The 23,763-nt window shown below is 30.9% G+C and overlaps 1 protein-coding gene across 3 annotated transcripts in view; it reads left to right on the top strand.

The window, feature by feature from the left end:
* The first annotated feature begins 4,787 nt into the window (after positions 1-4,787).
* The window catches only part of LOC148299597 (nose resistant to fluoxetine protein 6-like), a 41,503-nt gene continuing 22,527 nt past the window's right edge, over positions 4,788-23,763 (top strand). Inside the window, exons 1-3 of one of the 3 annotated variants that reach the window (XM_088275899.1) lie at positions 4,788-4,924; positions 6,623-7,030; positions 12,889-13,115. In XM_088275899.1, the coding sequence (XP_088132025.1) occupies positions 6,820-7,030; positions 12,889-13,115 (438 nt within the window). In that variant the 5' untranslated portion in view covers positions 4,788-4,924; positions 6,623-6,819. The remainder of the gene's footprint in view (positions 4,925-6,622; positions 7,031-12,888; positions 13,116-23,763) is intronic. The other 2 variants (XM_088275900.1, XM_088275901.1) reach the window with 2 other exon arrangements.

Genomic DNA, 23,763 nt, shown 5'->3' with positions numbered 1-23,763 from the left:
AAAATACACTTTGTATTATACAAGTGTTTTACCGCTATGTTGAACAATATCTCATTGGATATTGATCTGTTCCATGTGTCTGAAGGAGTTTTCCAAAGCGGGATTCTTCTACACCTTTAGCAATAGTATTCTCGCTTATTTTCTATTTTTGTTAATGTATACGATTGAAATTTAAGTTTGTAAAGTGTATGTTAATTTATTATAAATAAATAAATTGAAATAAATTGAAAAAAAAAATATTATACCTACGACATTTCTGCATCTCGGCGTAACCGGGGAATAGCCCCCCAGAAACCACGTGTTGACCCGAGACGTTGCCAAATAGTGTTGATTATGTTCAAGTCCAAGAATGGGGAGTCCGGTTTCTGTGGTAATATGGAGGTCCGGTATGAGCCGCAAAGAGCGTCCATCCACTCCATAAGAACGTAATAGAACGTAGTCCTAACTAATAACAGGAAATATCACTATTAGATATTGTAAAAAGAAATATCTAGAGAAAGGTTTGGTTTAACTGTCTCCTCAATTAAACCCTCAAGACTTAACCCTTTCCGGTCCTATGTTGAATGTCATTCGACATCGACTTTATTCCGGTGAGTCCTATGTCGAATGTCATTCGACATCGACTTTATTCCGGTGAGTCCTATGTCGAATGTCATTCGACATCGACATTATTCCGGTGAGTCCTATGTCGAATGTCATTCGACATCGACTTTATTCCGGTGAGTCCAATGTCGAATGTCATTCGACATTTTTTCTTCATCGGTTTAGTGTTAAAATACAAGCAAACATTTTTTTCTCACTCGTATTTAGTGTAAAATGTAATAATAAGAGACAAGATATATACATTCCAAATAAAAATAAAATTTGTAACACAAGTGTAATTTTATTTAAAAAAAAACTTGGATGTATTGTTAACCCTGTAATGCTGTAAATCTATTGTGGAACTGGTGGAATTTTAAAATTTTTTTTATGGACCGGAAAGGGTCCCCTTTACTTGAAAGTTTTTCAATGTGTGCATACCGCTAATTCAATCAAATTTCGTGACTGATTTAATTGTAATTTTTAATATGATTCTGGTTTAATTCTATTGAAAAAATATTGGTAAAATATGTTTTTATTCGACAACATTCCTGACATATCGCTCACTCCTTTCAAGAACGTCATAAATAAAAAAAAACTTGATTTTTCAGGAGAACGTTTTTAAAGTTTAAAAATATAAAACAATGTATTAAAAATAAATATCAAGCCACTTATTGAACTTTTTACTGTGCAACAGATCTTTTTTGGTAAAACCTGAAGGATTTTTATCCATTATATAAAAGAATTTAACAATACCTACCTTTTCTTCAAAATGCGAAAACATCACTTTGTGCCCTGTAGCGGGTAAATATTTAGTTCAAAATGTGCCACTTTTGCTGGGGTATAGTAGATTTTCTGGGTATTCCGAAAACAAGCACAACTAAAAATTTACGATTCTTGATTTATGACGTTCTTGAAATGAGTGAGCGATATGTATACAAAATAAAACCCATTTGGGAATCCAAAATAAATGATCTTAAAAAGTACTCTATGGAAAGATATACATGTAGTGTTTAGTCATATTTTCTTATTTTGTTTTTACCTTACGTTTTTTATATTTTCTCATTTGTTATATTTTCGCATTTTTAATATTTTCTCATTTGTTTATTTTAAATATGCTTCTTACCTTGTGTTTTTCTCATTTATTTCTTTTAAATATGCTTCTTGTGCCTATTTATTATACCTTTTAATTGTTTATATAATTTGCCATGTATTAGTATTTTTTTTAAATCATGCCGCCTCTACAGCGGCACTCCAGTGCGAAGGGTTAAAAATTGCTAAAGAAGGGTTAAAAGTTGTTGAAAAAAATCCTCATCTCATTAATTTGTATACAGTAAATTATTTTAAGACGTGCTTCATCAAAATACCACCATAAAGACAGTTGAAGAAAAACTCGTTATGTTTACAAACATTGCAAAAATTATGCCCAGAGATTCCATTCACCCATATTATTATTATGAATATTTCAGTAAATTGTAACATAAGTCATATCGCTGCAATATTTTTCATATTGGAATAATAGAGTACGTTTTATTTTACCTATACATGATATTTATTATTATTTATTAACAACATTTTGAGTGTGTCCCAATACTTGTTCACAAATCTGGATTATCTCCAATTATAGGAGCGATTTTTCATATTAATTTTTGACATCTCATCAAAGTTGGAGAAGTATATGGAAGTCTGGGCATTTACGGGGCTGACGGCCGTCATGGGCTAGTTTAAGTGATCACTTTACACACATGTAACATTCACCAATTCTACCCATTATTGACAACCACACTTCTCAAATTCATAGTAGTGTGGTTGTAAATAATGAGTTATAATATCATTTATTAATGATTAAAGAAAACACCTCGTTTTTTACCACTTGAGTTTTATTATAGACTACATGTTTCAGAAGTTTAACTTCCATCATTCAGGTCTGTATAATAACTTATTATACAGTTATTATACAGACCTGAATGATGGAAGTTTAACTTCTGAAACATGTAGTCTATAATAAAACTCAAGTGGTAAAAAACGAAGTGTTTTCTTTAATCATTGTAACATGTCTCACCACAAAGTTAATGCCGAAACAATAAATAAAATATCATTTATTAACGTTATGATAAAAAATGTTACAATCCCATATTATGATCTCTCAAATACATATAAGGCTCATATGAGGCCCTTCTAAAAACTCCTTAAAACCTTAAAAAATAAATGTCTTAACTCATTTTTTATCAGCGCACATTTTTGTTGTTGTATATAAATTATATCTTCGAAATCTACAATGTATTGCGGTGGAAGGGGTGACCGCTGACCTTCTAAATGTTGCGCAAAGCGTCTGCATGGGCGCCTCTGATTCAATATGCCATGTATTATTCATTCGGACATGGCGACTAGCGACTAACTACTAACGAATAACGAGTAACGCTTTGTACGCCAGCTAACTAACTTATTATTCTTTCAATCCCTCCTCTCTTTCTCTCCCTCTCCTTTTCTCTCTCTCTCATTTCACTTTCAAGGTGCGCAGACACGTGGTTCTGAGATTTAACCTTCTAGCAACCGAATGGAAATTTCTGACCCCATATATTATTCACATTATTTTGAGTGCCCAAAATTTCGTTCACAAATTCTCGATTTTACTTAACTTGTGAGTTATTTATATGAACATTAATTTTATTGATATCTCAACATAGGTGAAAAGAAAATGAAATATTCGGAGTGTGTCTTAATCTTAGTTTACAAATCTAGGTATGTATGGTATAATATAAATCTAGGTATGGTATAATATAAATCTAGGTATGGTATAATATAAAAATAACCGTAGATATTTCATCACAAGTTGAGACAACTATAACGACATATCATCCGTAGGGTGAATAAAGCAGTGCCTGATATAATATTCATTCAAACCCTTATCCGCACCCCGATGGTGCATAGGGCACTGCATCATATAAACGCAGTGTTATTTTGATCATTAACATGAAGGAAAGGTGATCAGCCCTCCACTTCAGGTCCAGGGTAATATTGAATAAATATTAGAGTAAAAAAATCACTTATATTTATTTGACCCTCCCTAGGAATCGAACCCGGGACCTCCAGTACGGTAGCCGAGCGCGTTGGCCATTACACTACGGAGGCGGACAAAATAAATAATTGTGAAATTAACAGTGGTATTTGCCAATTAAATCTTATTAAATCTTAATTAAATATAAAAAGATATTACCACAAAATGACTGTCAATTAAATCAATGAAATTATTAACATTGGTAAGACCAATTATGACGTATGCGGTAGAGATAAGAGCCGGAATCAGAATCAAAATCCTACCCAGAATATCGGAAATAAAAGTCTTAAGGTCTATCTCAATCTTTAAGAAAAAGAAGTATAGAAGAAAAATAATATTAATTATATTTTTTTATGGAATTTCTAAATTCAGTCACCCCTTTCCACTACTTCACCAGCTGCACTGGTTACGCTTTTCCGAAAGGGTTCAGTATAGACTCTGTCTGCTCATGTATAAATCAATACAAAATATGGCTCTAGAGTATCTAAACACCTGTGTATTCGTCTGATACCTGATACCTGAATAATGTAGAATGTTTAAATTTGAAGTTACACTTCAATCATTAGTTGTAGTGTGGTATTTTACGCTTACATTCAAACCCGTATATTTACGTGCCCCGTAAACAACAAATAGGACGATACCGAATAAAAAAACTGGCTTCCTACGCACAGTTAAGAAAAAACGTTTTTATACGTGACCCGACAACAACATGTTAATATTGTTAAAAATAAGTTTAATATGTGTTAATATATTTTGTCCGCCTCCGTAGTGTAATGGTCAGCACGCTCGGCTACCGTTCTGGAGGTCCCGGGTTCGATTCCCAAGGGGGGTAAAATAAATATAAGTGATTTTTTCACTGTCATATTTATTCAATATTACCCTGGACTGGTACCTGAAGCGGAGGGCTGATCACCTTTCCTTCATGTGTAAACGATTAAGATAACACTGCGTTTATATGACGCAGTGCCCTATGCACCATTGGGGTGCAGATAAGGGTTTTATTTTATTATTAATATGTTTAGTCAATAAAGGGTTAAGAGTTGATAATAGCCTGTTTCGTCACATTTAGCCAAATTCATTGAAGATCCATTTTTTCAACCATACATTTGTAACAGAGATAGTTGATTTTCATTACTACCTCTCCGGGCGTCGAGCGAGTACCACGTCTAGCGTAACTGTGAATTGGGAAACACGAAATATTTCAAAGTATCATACGAAACGACATTGTTTAGCGCGCGATTCAAACAATATAACAGTGAAGTTAATTTGAAGTTAATTGACGTACAAGTAATATGAATAAAGCGTGATTCACGCTTTCAGATACGAAATTGTGTCTGTGGTGCTTAAAAAAGTGTGAATCATGTTTTAAAATACGATAATATAACAAAATATTGTGTTTATGTTTGTGAAAGTTTAAAACAAGGAATATATGTAACGGAAATATTCATTGTATAAGTTTTTGAAAATATTATTTCATCAAATTTCATTGCTTTAGGATTGTCTTATTTTCTGTCAATTTATTTCCTTTTGGAGTTTTTTGTTATATATATTATACATATTTTAATTTTTTTTACATTTTGTTAGTATTTTTTTTTTCATGTTTTCCACATTTGATAGACATTCTAAAACTAAATTAAAGTAACAAAGCGTGATTCACGCTATGAAATACGAGTAAATCTGTGATTACCTATGAAAAAGTGTGAATCTTGTTTTAAAATACGAAAATAAAAGAAAAAAATAATTAAAATACAAAACGAAACGACATTGTTTAGCGCGCGATTCAAACAATATAACAGTGAAGTTATTTTAAAGTTAATTGTTGTTCAAGAAATATGAATAAAAAATGATTCACGCTTTGAAATACGAGAGTGTTTCTGTGATGCTTAAAAAAGTGTGAATCATGTTTTAAAATACGATAATATAAGAAAATATTGTGTTTGTGAAAGTTTGAAATAAGGAATATATGTAACAGGAATATTCATCGCGATTTGAAAATATCATTTCATATATTAATCGGGATTCAATAATTTCATTCAGATAATTTTTTGACATCTCATCAAAGATGAAGAAGAATATGGAAGTCTGGGCATTTACGGGGCTGACGACCGTCATAGGCTGGTTTAAGTGATCACTTTACACACGTGTAACATTCACCAATTCTACCCATTATTGACAACCACACTACTCAAATTCTTGGAAGTTCTGTATATATGAACCAATTTAGAAACCTTGTTCTTGAATCACTAGAACTCCACTAGAGACATCTATTGGTGAGATGTAAAAAAGCTTTTTATTAAAAAAAAAATAAATTATTTTCTGGCGTTTCTCATGTGTGTGATTATAATCCAGGATTTGGACCTCACATACTAATATAAGAGTTTCTGCTTAATAAAGCTTAATAATGGCGAATGTTGTTGGAAAAGAGCAGAAAAAGACCGAGGAAAACTTGGTATGATCAAGTATTTAAAATATAGCCGTGGTCAGGAAAGGAGTCAGAATAATTGGCGGGTATGTATGAGGAGATGCGTAAATTTGGAAGAGGCGAAGATTGTGTGCAACGACAGGTTGGTGTGTTGTTATATTCTCTCTGCCTACCCTTGGTAACGGCGTGATGGTTAGTTTGTTAAAAATACAGGAATTGATTACTGATATAGGTACACAAAAAACTGTGATGTATGTATTTTACGTATTTTAATTAGTTTCAAAATTGTTTGATTAGTTTTTTTAGTGTCTACATTTGACCTGATGATGGAATGATTATTCAGAAACCGTTAGTCATGAAGTAATGTTTTTAAGTGGTATTACACAAAGAACGATGAATGATAAGGAGAGTGTTATATTACCATACCATAAAGTTAACAATGCATTTAATAAACAAAATATATTAAGTGTATTTTGCCGTTATTTTTCATTGCTAGAGTTTTATTCTAACTATTTTGAAACATGTTTTAATAAAATACATATTTATATTAATTCATATTTCAGGGTGTTCCTAAAAAATGTGATTCCTTAAAATATTAGCATTAAAAAATAAACAATCATAAAAGAGTTATGTAAACAAATAATTAGACAATTAATGTGCCATTAAAAAAACCTAAAAAAATGATGTTTTTTAACACTTAAAACAATCGATAATCTTAAAACATAAAAATCAATTGTGTTTTTATTTATTTTTTTCAAAAATGACAAGAAATTGTGCTTCGTTTGTTTTATTGTTGTGTTTTTGTTTTTCGTGTTGTGTTTCGGAGAACGAAGTGAGGTTGGAAACTCAGTCTGTTTTCTATGGATTGGCTTTAACTGCTTCGAAGAAGAAAGATTGGAGCTCCCAGTGCCATAAGGAACTCAAGGATGTTGTCAAAGGAGTCGATAACAATACCAGATGGGCTATAAAACGTAAGTGATTGAACTTGTACACTTACTTATTTTATTATTTTTTCATATTATTTTTTGACATCTCATTAAAGATGAAGAAGAATATGGAAGTCTGGGCATTTACATGGCTGACGACCGTCAAAGGCTGGTTTAAGTGATCACTTTACACACGTGTAACATTCACCAATTCTACCCATTATTGACAACCACACTACTCAAATTCTTGGAAGTTCTATATATATGAATCAATTTAGAAACCTTGTTCCTTGTAACCAGAATTACTAGAACTTCACTAGAGACATCTATTGGTGAGATGTAAAGAAGCTTTTTTACTAAGCAGAAACTCTTATATTAGTAAGTGAGGTCCGAATCCTGGATTACAATCACACACATGAGAAACGTCAGAAAATACCATTTTCATTTTTTTTATTAAGCTTATAATTTGACTAGATAATTTATTTACAACATTTTGAGTGTGTCTAAATACTTGTTCACAAAATCTGGATTATCTCCAATTACAGAAAAAAATAATATAGTATGAAAATAACTTCTGTAATTAGAGATAATCCAGATTTTGTGAACAAGTATTTGGACACACTTAAAATGTTATTATTTTTTATTTACTCTAAGAAGCATATCAGGCAAGAGTCTTCGAGATATGATTATATTGTGTACACATGCAAAGGCTTTGCTTATGCGAGATATTTTGTTAATATTTTAAATGAATATAAAAAATGCTACCATTATATATGGGATCAAAAGCAGAGCGGACACCGAAGTCACAAAAACACGCTAAGAGTTTCAGAAATACAGACTCTAAGGAACATATCTGGCAAGAGTCTTCGAGATAGAATAAGAAATGCTAGGATCAGGGAAATATGCGAGATCGAAGATGTCGTTAGATGGGGAAGGCAACGAAGGAGACAATGGTATGCGCATGTGAGGAGAATGGAACCATCCAGACTCCGCACTGCTAATCCCTCTTAAAAACAGGCCACGAGGCCTACACCAATATGAAGAAGAAAAAGAAGAAGAAGATATTTTATTTTAACGTTTGGAGAGTGACCAAATACTCGTTCACAAATCTGGATTATCTTCAATTATGGGAGACCAGACTTCCATATTCTTCTTCATCTTTGTTGAGATGTCAAAAAAAAAAAAAAACTTTATGTACAGAAAAGAAATAAGTACATTGGCGGGCTTATTGCTGAAAAGCAATATCTTCAAACCAACTTAAAACTGACTAGTGATATAGGTCAAAACGTTTGATACCATATATATGTAGCTGTTCGCAATCAGAGGGTAGATGGTACTGGAACATTAAAAAACATGAATTAGAAATTGATGATAATAAGGAAGGCAAGAAAAAAAGGGAGTTAAGGGAATTAGGTAGAGGGAAAAATTAAGGGAGGAGGTTTGATCTACAATTAGTATTCTATCATAGATAATAATTACAATAAATATATTTATTGTATGAGACATAGTTTTTTTTATGTATTTTTTATTTATTTATTTAATGAAGTTATAGGAAAATATTATAACTTAATTCATTTGCTAGATATTTCTACTCTTAACATATCTTAATATTAGTTACGCTGTTCCTCTCAAAAAGGAGGCTAAGCTATTGTGTTTGGAGAAGGACTAATACTCAATATTTATTGTTTATTATTTTTTCACATCTCATCAAAGATGAAGAAGAATATGGATATTTGGGCATTTACAGGGCTGACGACCGTCAACACATGGTTTAAGTGATCACTTTACACGCGTGTAACATTCACCAATTCTACCCATTATTGACAACCACACAACTCAAATTCTTGGAAGTTCTATATATATGAACCAATTCAGAAACATTATAGAATTCATATATATAGAACTTTCAAGAATTTGTTAATTTCAAAGATAAAGAAGAATATGGAAATCTGGGCATTTACAGGGCTGACGACCGTTATAGACTGGTTTAAGTGATAACTTTACTTAAAAATAATTTGAAAATAGCTCCTGTAATTGGAGATAATCCAGATTTTGTGAACAAGTATTTGGACACACTCAAAATGTTGTAAATAAATTGTCTGGTCAAATTATAAGCTTAAGTAATAAAAATGAAAATGGTTTTTTCTGGCGTTTCTCATGTGTGTGATTGAAATCCAGGATTTGGACCTCACATACTCATATAAGAGTTTCTGCTTAGTAAAGAGCTTCTTTACATCTCACCAATAGATGTCTCTAGTGAAGTTCTAGTGCTTCAAGAACAAGTAAAGAGCTTCTTTACATCTCACCAATAGATGTCTCTAGTGAAGTTCTAGTGCTTCAAGAACAAGGTTTCTAAATTGGTTCATATATATAGAACTTCCAAGAATTTGAGTAGTGTGGTTGTCAATAATGGGTAGAATTAGTGAATGTTACACGTGTGTAAAGTGATCACTTAAACCAGCCTATGACGGTCGTCAGCCCCGTAAATGCCCAGACTTCCATATTCTTCTTCATCTTTGATGAGATGTCAAAAAATAATATATATACTTATATATAAATAACATCATAACTCAGCCCGATTTTTCTTTTATTCCTTAGATAATACCATGTTGGCCTTCATTCTCGATGAACTTAAAATCAGCTAATATTGATGTAAAATATTTTATGATTTGAATACTAAAAAGGTGGATTTCTATAAAATGAATAAATTTATACTAAATGACTTTTTTTAATAGCATATAAATTGTGAGGATTTTTAAACTATTGATTATAATAAACGTATTTTTGCACATTCGAATAATCAAATATTCATGTTTTCATCCGTGAATGATTTTACGATGTCAGTAATGGGCGAAAATTGAATTTGGAAACGGAACTATCTAAGATGGATTCACGGATAATTTGACTACAAATCTCGTATTAGAAATTATATCCTGATAATATACTTTTTCTAGAAAAATCATCTTTAATTTATAAAATAAAACAACTTTGTTTTAACCATTTTTTGGTACATCTTATTGAAACGGGTTGGAGAAAAAAATGTACCAGTAAAAAGTTGTTAAATACAAATTTGTATTATTTTATAAAGTGTATATATATGTGTATATAAATTATCTGTTCGACAAATCGCTCACTCCTTTCAAGAACGTCATAAATCAAAATACTTGATTTTTCAGGAGAACGTTTTTAAAGTTTAAAAGTATAATACAATGTATTAAAAATTAATATCAAGCAACTTACGGACGTTTTTACTGAGAAACAGATCTTTTTAGGTAAAACCTGAAGGATTTTTCTCCATTTGAAAAATATTTAGTAAATTTAAAAAAATAATTGAACAATAACTTTTCTTCAAAATGCAAAAACAACACTTTCTGCCCTGTAGCGGGTAAATATTAAGTTAAAAATATGCCGCTTTCGCTGGAATATAGTACATTTTCTGGGCATTCCGAAAACATGCACAACTGAAAATTGACGATTTTTGATTTATGACGTTCTTGAAAGGAGTGACCGTAATGATCTGGGAAAATAATCTCATGGAATCATCTTTATTTCATATATTTTTATATTCAACTTTATTTCATACCTAAAATGTCATAGTTTTGTCCTATCGTAGTGCACGCCCAGCACGCTCGGCTACCGTTCTGGAGGTCCCGGGTTCGATTCCCAGGGGGGGGTAAAATAAATAAAAGTGTTTTTTTCACTCTTTATTGCTTGACTATAATATCCACCCACAGAATTACAAGAAAACAATTTTGTGTATTTAAACTACCTAACTTACAGGGGTATACAGAGAGATTTGAACGCCACACCACTCTGTCTTTGCAAACAATCTTCGGCTTTTCTTCATTTATGCATCTCTTCATACACACCCGCCGATTATTCCGACTCCTGTACATGTTTAAAATACTTGATCATAATTTCCTCAGAATATTTTTTTAATAAATACCATACAAGTATAAACTGGTATCACAAAATTTGTTGAGGTGACATTTATATGACATTGTAGATGTAGAGGGTTTAAGGATTCTTTTTCCTCAAGAGAATATGAGTGATAAATTTATTTACATATTTTTTATTACATCCCACTCCTCGTTATTTCATGGTACATGCAATATTTTAAATTTATTTAAGATATTAAAAAAAATATTCCACATAGGCATTGCCTTTGCATGGGTATGCAATATAATCATACACTCTGTCATATATATATATATATATATATATATATATATATATATATATATATATATATATATATATATATATATATATATATATATATATATATATATATATATATATATATATGTATATATATATGTATATATATATATATATATATGTATATATATATATATATATATATATATATATATATATATATATATATATATATATATATATATATATATATATAAATATATATATATATATATATATATATATATATATATATAAATATATATATATATATATATATATATAAATATATATATATATATATATATATATATATATATATATATATATATATATATATATATATATATATATATATATATATATATATATATATATATATATATATATATATATATATATATATATATATATATATATATATATATATATATATATATATATATATATATATATATATATATATATATATATCATATCATTAAACTCCTAGATATCAATCTCATGACACTGTACATATTATGAGTTCACAACAGCCATCTAAATGAGAAATGTTTTACAACATTTTGAGTGTGTCCAAATACTTGTTCACGAAATCTGAATTATCTTCAATTACAGGAGTTATTTTCGTATTATTTTTTGACATCTCATGAAGAAGAATATGGTCGTCAGCCCCGTAAATGCCCAGACTTCAAAAAATGATATAAGGAATGTTTTATTTTAGCACAGACACTTTAAAAAATATATTTGTGAATATAATGAAGTAAATATTTTTTTTACTCTAATTCACTTTCTCGACATTGAAGTATTTGATTCCGATATATTTAAAGTTCTGTTGGAGTTGTTTGGTTTTGTATTTTGGTATTGAAAAGTCATATTGGTATCTCGAAGATGAAGTTTTCTTTAGATTCAAGTATTTTTCACCCTTAAATAGTTGAATTCAATATTCTATCTTTTTTCAATATTTTCTGCTTTTGGACGACTTTATTTGGACGTATACAAGATCCGAATCCTTGAATTACAGTAAACCCTCCTACAGCTTTGATATTGGTACCCCTTTCTCTTAGAGAATGTTATAAGGAGTTAATGTTTTTAGTTGTATTTTTACATTTGAACTAGCGGAAATGACTGAAATTGAAATGCAATTAATTTTAACATTAATTTTATTTTTATTTCAAAACATATTACATACATAAGTCATATATACATATAATATTCCCGATGAGTAATCTGTATTTCTCATTTTGGGACATGGGATTAAAGTTAACAAGACTGGAACACAAATAATAAAGTAACAAAAAATATTTTTTTTAAATAACCAAAACTAATACTTATACATGGCAAAATGTAAAAACAATTAACAGGTATAATAAATAGGCACAAGAAGCATATTTAAAATTAATAAATGAGAAAAATATAAGGTAAGGAGCATATTTAATAAACAAATGAGAAAATATAAAAAATGAAAAAATATAACATGTGAGAAAATATAAAAAACATAAGGTAAAAACAAAATAAGCAAATATGACTAATCACTACAATATATCTTAACTTCCCTTTAACGTCCTCTCCAATAACGCGGTACCTATCTCGTCTATAACGTCCCCTCCGATAGCGTTATAGGAAGGTTAATTGCATCTCTACATAATAAAAATCACCTCTTATTAATAAATTTTATTGTTTTTTTTTCAATCTTCTTCTAGTTCTGGACGCATCTGGAGTACCTCAGTCGGGCTTGTATTGGGGAGGAACGTTCTGGTTAGGGTCGCAGTCCCAATGTCTGATCTACACGTCTACCAAGAGGATAGAGGTCGAGCCCGCGAGGGCTGTCAGTTATCGGGACACCACCCCTCCGTTCCCGATAGCGTATTACGCGGCTAACTTCAGACATGACTCCAAGATACAGAAAATGGTCTTCTGGGAGGGTGAGGTAAGGAAATTTGACTAATAATTTTGTAAACTTTTTAATTTTAATTTTAATTTACCATCACGCTGTTTCCTCGCATGGGTAGGCAGAGAGAATAGAATGTCATTTTTACTCTACCTTTGCATTCTCGAATAAAGGTCTAGAATTATTTCATTAATTGATTTGGCAGTCATTTTGTGGTATTATCTATCCATTTTTAATTTATGTTTTACTTGGTAAATACCACTTTTTCTTAAAATCTATATTGAATCATGTTTTGATGTATTCCACATCATCTTCAAACACCGTGAAAACGATGCGGAATGCACCGGAAGACGTGTCACAATAGATTTTAAGAAAAAGTGATAAATGCAATTTACCAATCTAATGTTAAATTAAAAATGTCTTAAATTATAATAAAGGTGTACTAGAATTGCATCCACCTCCGTGGTGTAATGGTAAGCGTGTTAGGCTACCGTGCTGGAGGTCCCGGATTCGATTCACAGGGGGTAGGTGAAAATAATTATTTGTGATTTTACACTTAATATTTATTTACAACATTTTGAGTGTGTCCAAATACTTGTTCACAAAATCTGGATTATCTCCAATTACAGGAGTTATTTTCATATAATTTTTTGACATCTCATCAAAGATGAAGAAAAATATGGCAGTCTGGGCATTTACGGGGCTGACGACCGTCATAGTGATCTCACATACTAATATAAGAGTTTCTGCTTAAAAAAAAGCTTCTTTACATCTCACCAATAGATGTCTCTAGTGAAGTTCTAGTGATTCAAGAACAAGGTTTCTAAATTAGTTCATATATATAGAACTTCCAAGAATTTGAGCAGTGTGGTTGTCAATAATGGGTAGAATTGGTGAATGTTACACATGTGTAAAGTGATCACTTAAACCAGCCTATGACGGTCGTCAGCCCCGTAAATGCCCAAACTTCCATATTCTTCTTCATCTTTGATGAGAATTCAAAAAACAAAAAAAAAATATTACCATGGACTGGTCCTTGAAGCGCAGAAGTGATCACCTCGTAGATACCAATTAAGATAACATTGCTTCAATACGATGTAGTGCCCTATGCACCATTGGGTGAGAATAAGGGTTAGAAGAAAAATAGAGAATTGCATACATATTCGGCTCTCAAGATTGTTAATCTTGAAATGTTATGTGCGAATCAGGCTTTTTGTCTAATAATTTTGCCGACCACTGTACTAGATCTTTAAATATTTTCCAGATGTTATTTGGCCATAAACCCTACCTATACTTTCCCAAGTGTGGCCGTGAACTTGATGAGCCGAGTCACATTCTGCGAGATCCGAAGGCCCTGTCGAATCGTTATCGCATAACGGTCTTGGCGATTCGTTCGCAAAAAATGCAAAGAGGTCTCGTACCGCCACTACTGCCGTTCGCGCACTAAGGTCGGAAATCATTAACAGCTATAAAAATTGGATTCTTCGCAGTTGCATCTCTGTGTGGAGAAGTACTTTATTACAAGTTGCAGAATGGTTTAACTGTAATAAATAAATCATTAAGAGGAACCATTTTGATTGGACGTCGATCAAATATCGTAATAAAGAGGCATGTTTCATAATGGTTGTATTTTTAATTTTAAAACATACACACATACATATATGTATACATATAAAATGTATATCTATAATAAGATAACTGCGTAATATCGTTAGATAGCTGTAAAATTGCTTTATATGTATATATATATATATATATATATATATATATATATATATATATATATATATATATATATATATATATGTTTATATATATATATATATATATATATATATATATATATATATATATATATATATATATATCTACATATTGGTCTGGTTAAATATGAAAGAAAGAAAAGACAAAGCAAATTGAATTAAAAACTTAATGATATTTATTAAGTTTTTTTATTATTATTGATTCGGCATTAACTTTGTGGAACGACATGATTATTTTATTAAAATTAAACACTTGAATAAACCACTTTAATGAGTTTTATTTATATTTACGACTAGTTTCGAAACCGTCAGATGGAGAGTAAATCCACTCACGAGTTGGCATAGGCTATGAAACTTTAAAAATTGAAGCCTGAGTAGGGTCATGATAAGCGGTGTTGCATAAGCCGTAGCTAGATTTCACTTGGAGTCACTTGGAAACCTCTAGTGCATGTTGGTCTTCGGGTCAACCAAAATCACATGTGTTAAACATTTTGTGTAGTTTTAAGTGTGTAAATAGTGCTATGGTAGTGAAGGGTAGTATTGTTTGCATGCTGTGGTCGTGATTGTCCTGACGAAGAGACGGGTACGTCTCGAAAACGGTAGACAAACAAATCTCGGTGAGTGGTTATATACTAATATTACTAACATGTTTTAAAAAAAGATTATAACATTCCCTTTCGTCGAATTTTCTTTTCGGGTTTAGTGCTTGCCCGTGCGTGTAGCAATATAACACCCAACATTTATTCGAAAATTGCTTGACCCTATTTGTTCATTGTATGATGTTATGACGTAACTTCAAAGCATTGTTTGTTGTCTGTGAAATTTCGCGATCGTTGTCAATGTTTGAAATAACACGCCATCTCTTATGGCCTATATTTACACTTCTAGTTATTCTTTAGGGCTTTTCTTTGCTTAACGCAAATCGCTCACTCCTTTCAAGAACGTCATAAATCAAAAAACTTGATTTATCAGGATAACGTTTTTAAAGTTTAAAAATATAATACGATGTTTTAAAAATAAATATCAAGCCACTTATTAAACTTTTTACTGTGCAACAGATCTTTTTAGGTAAAACCTGAAGGTTTGTTCTCCATTTGAAAAATATTTAGTATATTTAAATAATTAAACAGTACCTTTTCTTCAAAATGCAAACACAACACTTTCTGCCCTGTAGCGGGTAAATATTAAGTTAAAAATATGCTGCTTTTGCTGGGATATAGTACATTTTCTGGGAATTATGAAAACATGCACAAATGAAAATAGACGATTTTTGATTTATGACGTTCTTGAAAGGAGTGAGCGAAATGTCAAATACATGTAATAACAAACATTTTAAATACATGTATACAATAAATATTTTTAAATGTCTTAAAACTATCATTTTATTTTGACTAAGAACAAACTTTTAAACGTTTTAAAACTGTAATTTTATTTCAACTTAGAACACTTTTTATGTCTTAAAATGATCATTTTATTTAAACAAAGAATAAATTTCTAAATGTCGTTTTAAGGACACTGCTTATATACGGTGCGGTGCCCTATGCACCATTGGATGTAAGTAGTGGTTAAGGGTATACTCGCAAATATATAATTTCAGTTCGCGACCGGCTGTGAGAGGAGCCATCCTTGTGTCCGCAAATATATTTTTTTGAATATATTATATTTATTTTTTTTTTAATTATTTTTAACAGTATACATACATGCATTCTCTTCTATACACTTAATGTTTAAGCACTATCTAACCTCTGATTGCAACAGCTATATAAGGTATCAAACGTTTTGACCAATATCACTAGTCTGTTTTTGGTTGATTAGAAGATATTGCTTCTTAGCAATAAGCCCGCCAGTGTATTTTTTTGTGTACATGAAGTTAAAATGAAAAAATAAATATTGAATTTTTTTTTATGTATTTCTTTTGATTCCTCAGCTTTCAAAAACTCTTTTCTTTTCAAATCCATATGTTTAATTCGGAGAAAAACTTTGGTAAGTTAAATGTTACCTGATTCAAAAATGAATTGATCGAGGGCTATTGATAAGAATAATGTACGGTATTTCAGCTATGTAGGATTATTTTATATTATATATACACTTCACACAGAAATTACTTTTAACATTTTAAATCAGATAAATCGGACGTATTGGAATATATCTAAAAGAACTAGATCTTATAGTTATTTTTTATGAAGTAGCTCATTTGCCTTGAACGAGTTTCGTTATTTCTTCATAAACATTCGTTCCACATAATAAATAAAATTATAATTCTTTTCTCGAAGCGCCTCCGTTTGCTGTGTAAGAAATGGCAACTGGTTACATTATTAACGAAACTAAATTCTTTATATATGTAAAGCGGGCGGTATCATTTGGAAATTATTTCATATCCGTACTTCGTAAGTGGTAGTTTCGTAAAAACGCTTTAAAAATTATATACGTGTTATATTATACAGTAAAACCCCGATATAACGGACATCTATTTAACGAACATTAAGCATGCTTAAATTCAAATGTCACAGCATGTTAACATTTTTAAGCGGCCATGATAATCGCAAATTGTCTCAAAACTTCAAAAGTGCAAACAAAACTTGATTCCCTTTTTAAAGCTGGATTACCGAAAGCAAGTGCGTCGATATCAAACACGACCCAAATATAATTTTGTTTGTGTTTTGTATTGAATATTTATTTATAAACACTGTGTTCATATTTTAAAAAACCTTTTATTTTCAATTTATAAAAAAAAACTTATTTATAGACATTTCTTGGTAGAACTGCATTTTTTACAATAAAATAACAACTATGTTTGTAGTTTTTTTCCACATGAACTGCATCCAACTAGCAACCGGGTTTCGCCGTAACTGACATCATCAGAATGGTGATGTACCGACTGGTGAGCAGTTTGATGATGTCGGTTACGACGAAACCTTGTTGCTGGTCAAATAAAATTCATGTGGAAAAAACAACTATGTTTTTGTTTTTTTTATATTTTATTAAACTTATTTATATATATAACGGACTTTCAGGTTTAGCGGACACCCTCTCCCTACGATTATCCGTTATATTGAGGTTTTACTGTACAATGAAAAATTGTATTGGTACACATTGTTATTGAAAAACGGTTTATGAATCTGTTTTTTTTTTAACATTCTCGGACCTAAGTGGGGGATTTTAAAGCCTTTTTTGACATTTCAAAATAGATAGAGAAGAATAATTTTTGGAAAAAAATTATCTGCTGCGCATTTAATTTATTTTATACAAATAATTTAATTTCATTCTGTGTATTTTTTTTCTAAAATTGGCAGTTACAAAAAAACTTGTCGTGTTTTGAATTTAGACAAGAGATGAGCTTCACTATCTTTTATTTAAAAAAAAGGACACTGTGATATGTTATCTTAAAATAACTACCTCATTTTTATCAGGAAAAAAAAACTTTAGTATTTTTTTTAAAACTTAGATTAATTGAGTTTTGTAAAATTTATAATTCAGATGGAATAACAAATTTCTCGAAATACAAAAATTAAGCGCGATATACCTCCAAGTGGTACGCTAGCCAAAAAAGGTTGGGGAATGCTGGTTTAAGTGATCACTCTACACACGTGCAACATTCACCATTCTACCCATGATTGACTAAATTTTTTGGAACTCCTACATTAATCTCGTAAAACTTAGATACCAGCTTTAGGTACGAATCCAGCGTAATATTTAATAAATGTTAGATGAAAGAAACTAACGTTATTTTGCTCCTACTAGGAATCGAAGCCGAGGTTTCCGGCACGGTAGCTAAACGCACTTACGATTACACTATGTAGGCGGACAAATGCTTACATAACTTTACGCAATTTATTACTATCTAAATTATATTCAGTTTATTTCCTATTTCAATCCTATTTCAATATTTCAATGTCTTGAAGTATGCATGCAATAAAATATTGCGTTTGAAATGGGTAATGCTTATAGAATTTAAGGCCTAATTTTCAACATAGACGAAGAAGATTACGAAAGCGTGGATATGACAGGGCGTATGACCTGCCATATGGTGGTTAAGTGATCACTTTCAAACGTGCAACATTCACCATTTACCCATTACCGACAACCACACTAAAATTTTCGGAACTCCTAGATACATATACGAGAATGATCAATCTCAAGAGACAGTATATACAAGTTCACAACAGCCATCTTTGTTGGATTTTTAAAAGCTTTTATCCAGCAGAGACTCTTTTATTGGAATGCAAGATCTGAACCCCGGATTATTTTTACATACATACTTGAAAAACGTGATTTTAAGTTTTTTATGTAGTATATAATTTTTGCGGTTAGTTTTATTCACAACATTTTGAGTGTGTCCAATTACTTTTTTGGTTTCCTCCAGTTGGGAGTTATTTTTACATGGCGACATTTTTATTTTTTATTTATTTATATGTCCGCCTCCGTAGTGTCATTACACTACGGAGGCGGACATATAAATAAATAAAAAATAAAAATGTCATTGTCAGCACGCTCGGCTACCGTTCTGGAGGTCCCGGGTTCGATTCCCAGAGGGGTCAAATAAATATAAGCGTTTTTTTCACTGTAATAAATATTAAAAATTGCCCTGGACTGGTACCTGAAGCGGAGGGCCGATCACCTTTCCTTTATTTGTAAACTCTGCGTTTATATGACGCAGTGCCCTATGCACCATTGGGATGCGGATAAGGGTTTATTATTTATTATTTATAATTTATTTATATATATTTATTTATTTATTTTTATTTACATAAATTGTATAAGGCTATTTGAAGACCAATAAACAAATTTAAAATATTTTTTTGCAGAGACCCACCAAGCCGCCTTGTGTGTCTTGTCGGTGGAGTTCTTTTAACATACATTTTTAATTGTTTTGATCCATTTTAATCTAATATACACACCAAAAAGAGTAAAAAGAATTGAAAATATAAACTATTTTATAATTTAATAGAATTAACTAACTAACTAACTAACCATCACGCCACTTCACCACAGGGGTAGGCAGAGATAATCGAACGCCTCACTGCTCTGTCTTTGCAAACATTCTTCGCCTCTTCCACATTCATGCATCTCTTCATACATACCCGACGATTATTACGACTCTTGACCCGGCCGCTTTTATGTATTTGACATACCTGATTTAACCATACCAGAATGAACTCTTGATCATTTACCCATTCCTTTATTTTGCCTTTGTTCCATATTTTATTTTGACCTCTAACATCCGTTGGCAACAAATAAAAATGTCTGGAACGATATATTGCAGTGTTCGACTCCCATATTTATTGTTAATTCTTGGGACTATCAAACCTTCGTTGTGTGTAAATCGTGTATCACGGTTGTGTACTAGGAGATTTCGATATTTTTGTCTAGTTTGTTGTTCAACGATGATACTCATCCACAATATTCCACGTACCGGCAGTAATAAATACTTTTTTTTGACATCTTATCAAAGATGAAGAAGAATATAAGAATACTCATCTTTGATGAGATGTCAAAAAATAATATGAAAATTACTCCTGTAATTGGAGATAATCCAGATTTTGTGAACAAGTATTTATTCACACTCGAAATGTTGTAATTTTAAATGTTTATATGTCAAGATTGGATTGTCCCTTTGATTATAATAAATATTTATGACTGGGTACATTTTTTTTCAAATCGCATCATAGATGAAGATATTTTATTAAAATTAAATACTTGAATAATCCATTTAATCGAGTTTTATTTTATTTACGACTAGTTTCGAAAACGACAATTGTTTTCATCTTCTGGTACAAATTAAAACTAACGAATAAAAATATATTAAGGTGCATATATAGGTTAATAAATATAGGGAGGGGGGTTAAGGAACAACTTTTTTTTGTAAAAGGAAACATTGATAATAATGGTGACGTATTTTGAAACAGTATATTGTTAATTATTGTTTTATCTGAATTAAAATTTTTATGAATTTCTAAATTTTCTAAATTATCCATGACTTGACCTTTATTTGTAGCAGAGTGTAATAATAAAGTGTATGAGAGTCAAATGAGTGGTTAGTTACCTATATTTATTAACCTATATATATGTACACCTAAGTATATTTTTATTCGTTACTTTTAATTTGTACCAGAAGATGAAAACAATTGTCGTTTTCGAAACTAGTCGTAAATAAAATAAAACTCGATTAAGTGGATTACTCGTGTGTTTAATTTTAATAAAATAATCATGTCATTCCACAAAGTTAATGCCGAATCAATAAATAATATAGATGAAGATATATTAATCAATCTCATGCCACAACATATGAGTTCAAAACAAGCATCTATGTAAAAATAGCTCTTGAGTGGAGAAATCCCAGATTTGTGAAGTATATGGAGACACTCAAAATGCTGTGAAAATAAGACCTTTCTATTATTCTTCATCTCCGATATGGGTACCTTTAACGAGACACTTGAACGGTTATTCAAGATACTTGTATGAGAAAGTTATGACATTTAAAATTCAACAGCACTTGAACAAAATGATAAGATTGTAAAATTGCTGATAACTTCTTAGATATTTTAGACAGCGCACTTAGTGTTGTCTTTATAACGTAAATATTACTTTGTGTTTAGCAATTTTGTCCGCCTCCGTGGCGTAATAGTTAGCGTGTTTATCTACCGAGCTGAAGGGCCCAGGTCGATTCCCACAGAAGGAAATATAAATATTCGTGATATTAATATATTAAATGCTGTCCGCCTCCGTAGCGTAATAGTCAGCACGCTCGGCTACCGTTCTGGAGGTCCCGGGTTCGATTCCCAAGGGGGGTAAAAATAAATATAAGTGATTTTTTCACTGTAATATTTATTCAATATTACCATGGACCTGAAGCGGAGGGCTGATCACCTTTCCTTCATGTGGAAAACGATCATGATAACACTGCGTTTATAAGACACAGTGCCCTTTGCACCATTGGGGTGCGGATAAGGATTTTATTATTATTTTCATTAATTTATTAAAAATTCTAATTCTAAGTATTCCTGATTGGTCTCATTAAATCATCAATTTTATTTTACACTTATTTTACTTTATCAATAATATTTATCGAATCGAAAGTATGCAGCTTATAATTGCTGCCTCGCACGTAGTTAGAGTGAAATAAAATTCACTTAAATTTCGGATGTTGTATTGCAGTTATTTCGGAAGCTATATTTCCAGCCAATGACAGGTTGTAAAATTTTCGTATTCTTCTTCACGTGTATTGAGATCCAATCCAAAAAAGGAAATCCAGAATTTGTGAACAAAATTTGTACTCACTCAAAATATTGGATATGTGTTTAATGTATAATTTTTCCTCTTAGTTAAAACTAAAAATTTTATACACATTTTTAGTATCCAATTTCGTTATTAAAATCAGTTTTTTTTCTTAGACTTCGAAGTGTATTAAATCAATACTATAGATATTACTTGGTAGATACCATGTTTTTCTTAAAATCTATTGTAATACGTATTTCGATGCATTCAACATCAAACACCGTGTTCATAAATTTTACTCGGTAAATTGAACTTTTTCTAAAAATCTATTGTGATACGCGTTTCGACGCATTCAACATCAAACACTGCGTTAAAAAATGATATTGAATGCATCGAAACACGAGTCATAATAATTTTAACAAATAGTGGCATTTACCAAGTAAAACTTAAATAAAAAATGAATAAAGGGACTGCCGAATCAATTTATGAAAATAAATATTTGATAATTTCTGGTTAAAATACGTTACTCCAATTTGCAAATTTTCAGCCTGTAAAGACTTAATTGATAAAAATTAAAACCTCCAATTAACAAACGGAATAATATTTAATGATAAGTGCGATTTGCAAAAGAGTTGAAATCGAATAACATCTGTCATGCTGGTAGATGCACTCATATTCGGGTGATATTGCAGATTGAAATCTAAGGTTTTACGTTTTAACGGTACCGCCATATTTTATTTATAAAAATACAGACACCAGTCGGTAATGTAGATTACTGTAAACAGTACGGTAACGAGTTAAAATAATCCGTCATGCCCTCGGCTTAATGATACATGGTTTAATGTGCAAATGAGATCTGATGAGTCAGATTATCATCAAATTATGATCAAATTATTTTTTGACACCTCATCAAAGATGAAGAAGAATATAGAAGTCTGGGCATTTACAGGCCTGACGACCGTCATAGGCTGGTTTAAGTCATCACTTTACACACGTGTAACATTCACCAATTCTACTCATTATTGACAACCACACTACTCAAATTCTTGGAAGTTCTATATATATGAACCAATTCCGAAACGTTGTTCTTGAATCATTAGAACTTCATTAGAGACATCTATTGGTGAGATGACGGTCGTCAGCCCCGTAAATGCCTAGACTTCCATATTCTTCTTCATCTTTGATGATATGTTACAAAATAATATGAAAATAACTCCTGTAATTGGAGATAATCCAGATTTTGTGAACAAGTATTTGGACACACTCAAAATGTTGTAAAAACATGGTTTGTTGGATTGAATTCTACATCAATTTATGTATATGTTAATACGTGACGCGTTTCGTCTTCTTAGGACATTATCTAACACTCCTAATGTGTTTGATAACGTCCTAAGAAGACGAAACGCGTCACGTATTAACATATACATAAATAATGTAGAATTCAATCCAACAAACCTTGTAATGTTAAATAAGTCATCGGGTGTATGTGACTTACGTATGTAATAAGTTAATATAAATAAAAATAAACAGTTTAGTGAAATCGTCTAGTAAAAAAAAATCCTAAATTCAGCAATTCATTTATATGCATATATAAACGAGTATATACATAGATATACGACACAGAGAAAAAGGAGTTCAGTGCATTATTATATTTTTTTGCTTGCTGTATTTGCATCATCAAACATGATTCGATGATTCAATTTATAAAT

The sequence above is a fragment of the Brachycentrus maculatus genome, unplaced genomic scaffold, assembly GCF_059751285.1.
Source record: "Brachycentrus maculatus isolate JH-2025_06_01 unplaced genomic scaffold, ASM5975128v1 h1tg001056l, whole genome shotgun sequence".
Classification (NCBI taxonomy): Eukaryota; Metazoa; Arthropoda; class Insecta; order Trichoptera; family Brachycentridae; genus Brachycentrus; species Brachycentrus maculatus.
This window is presented reverse-complemented; position numbering and strand designations above follow the sequence as displayed.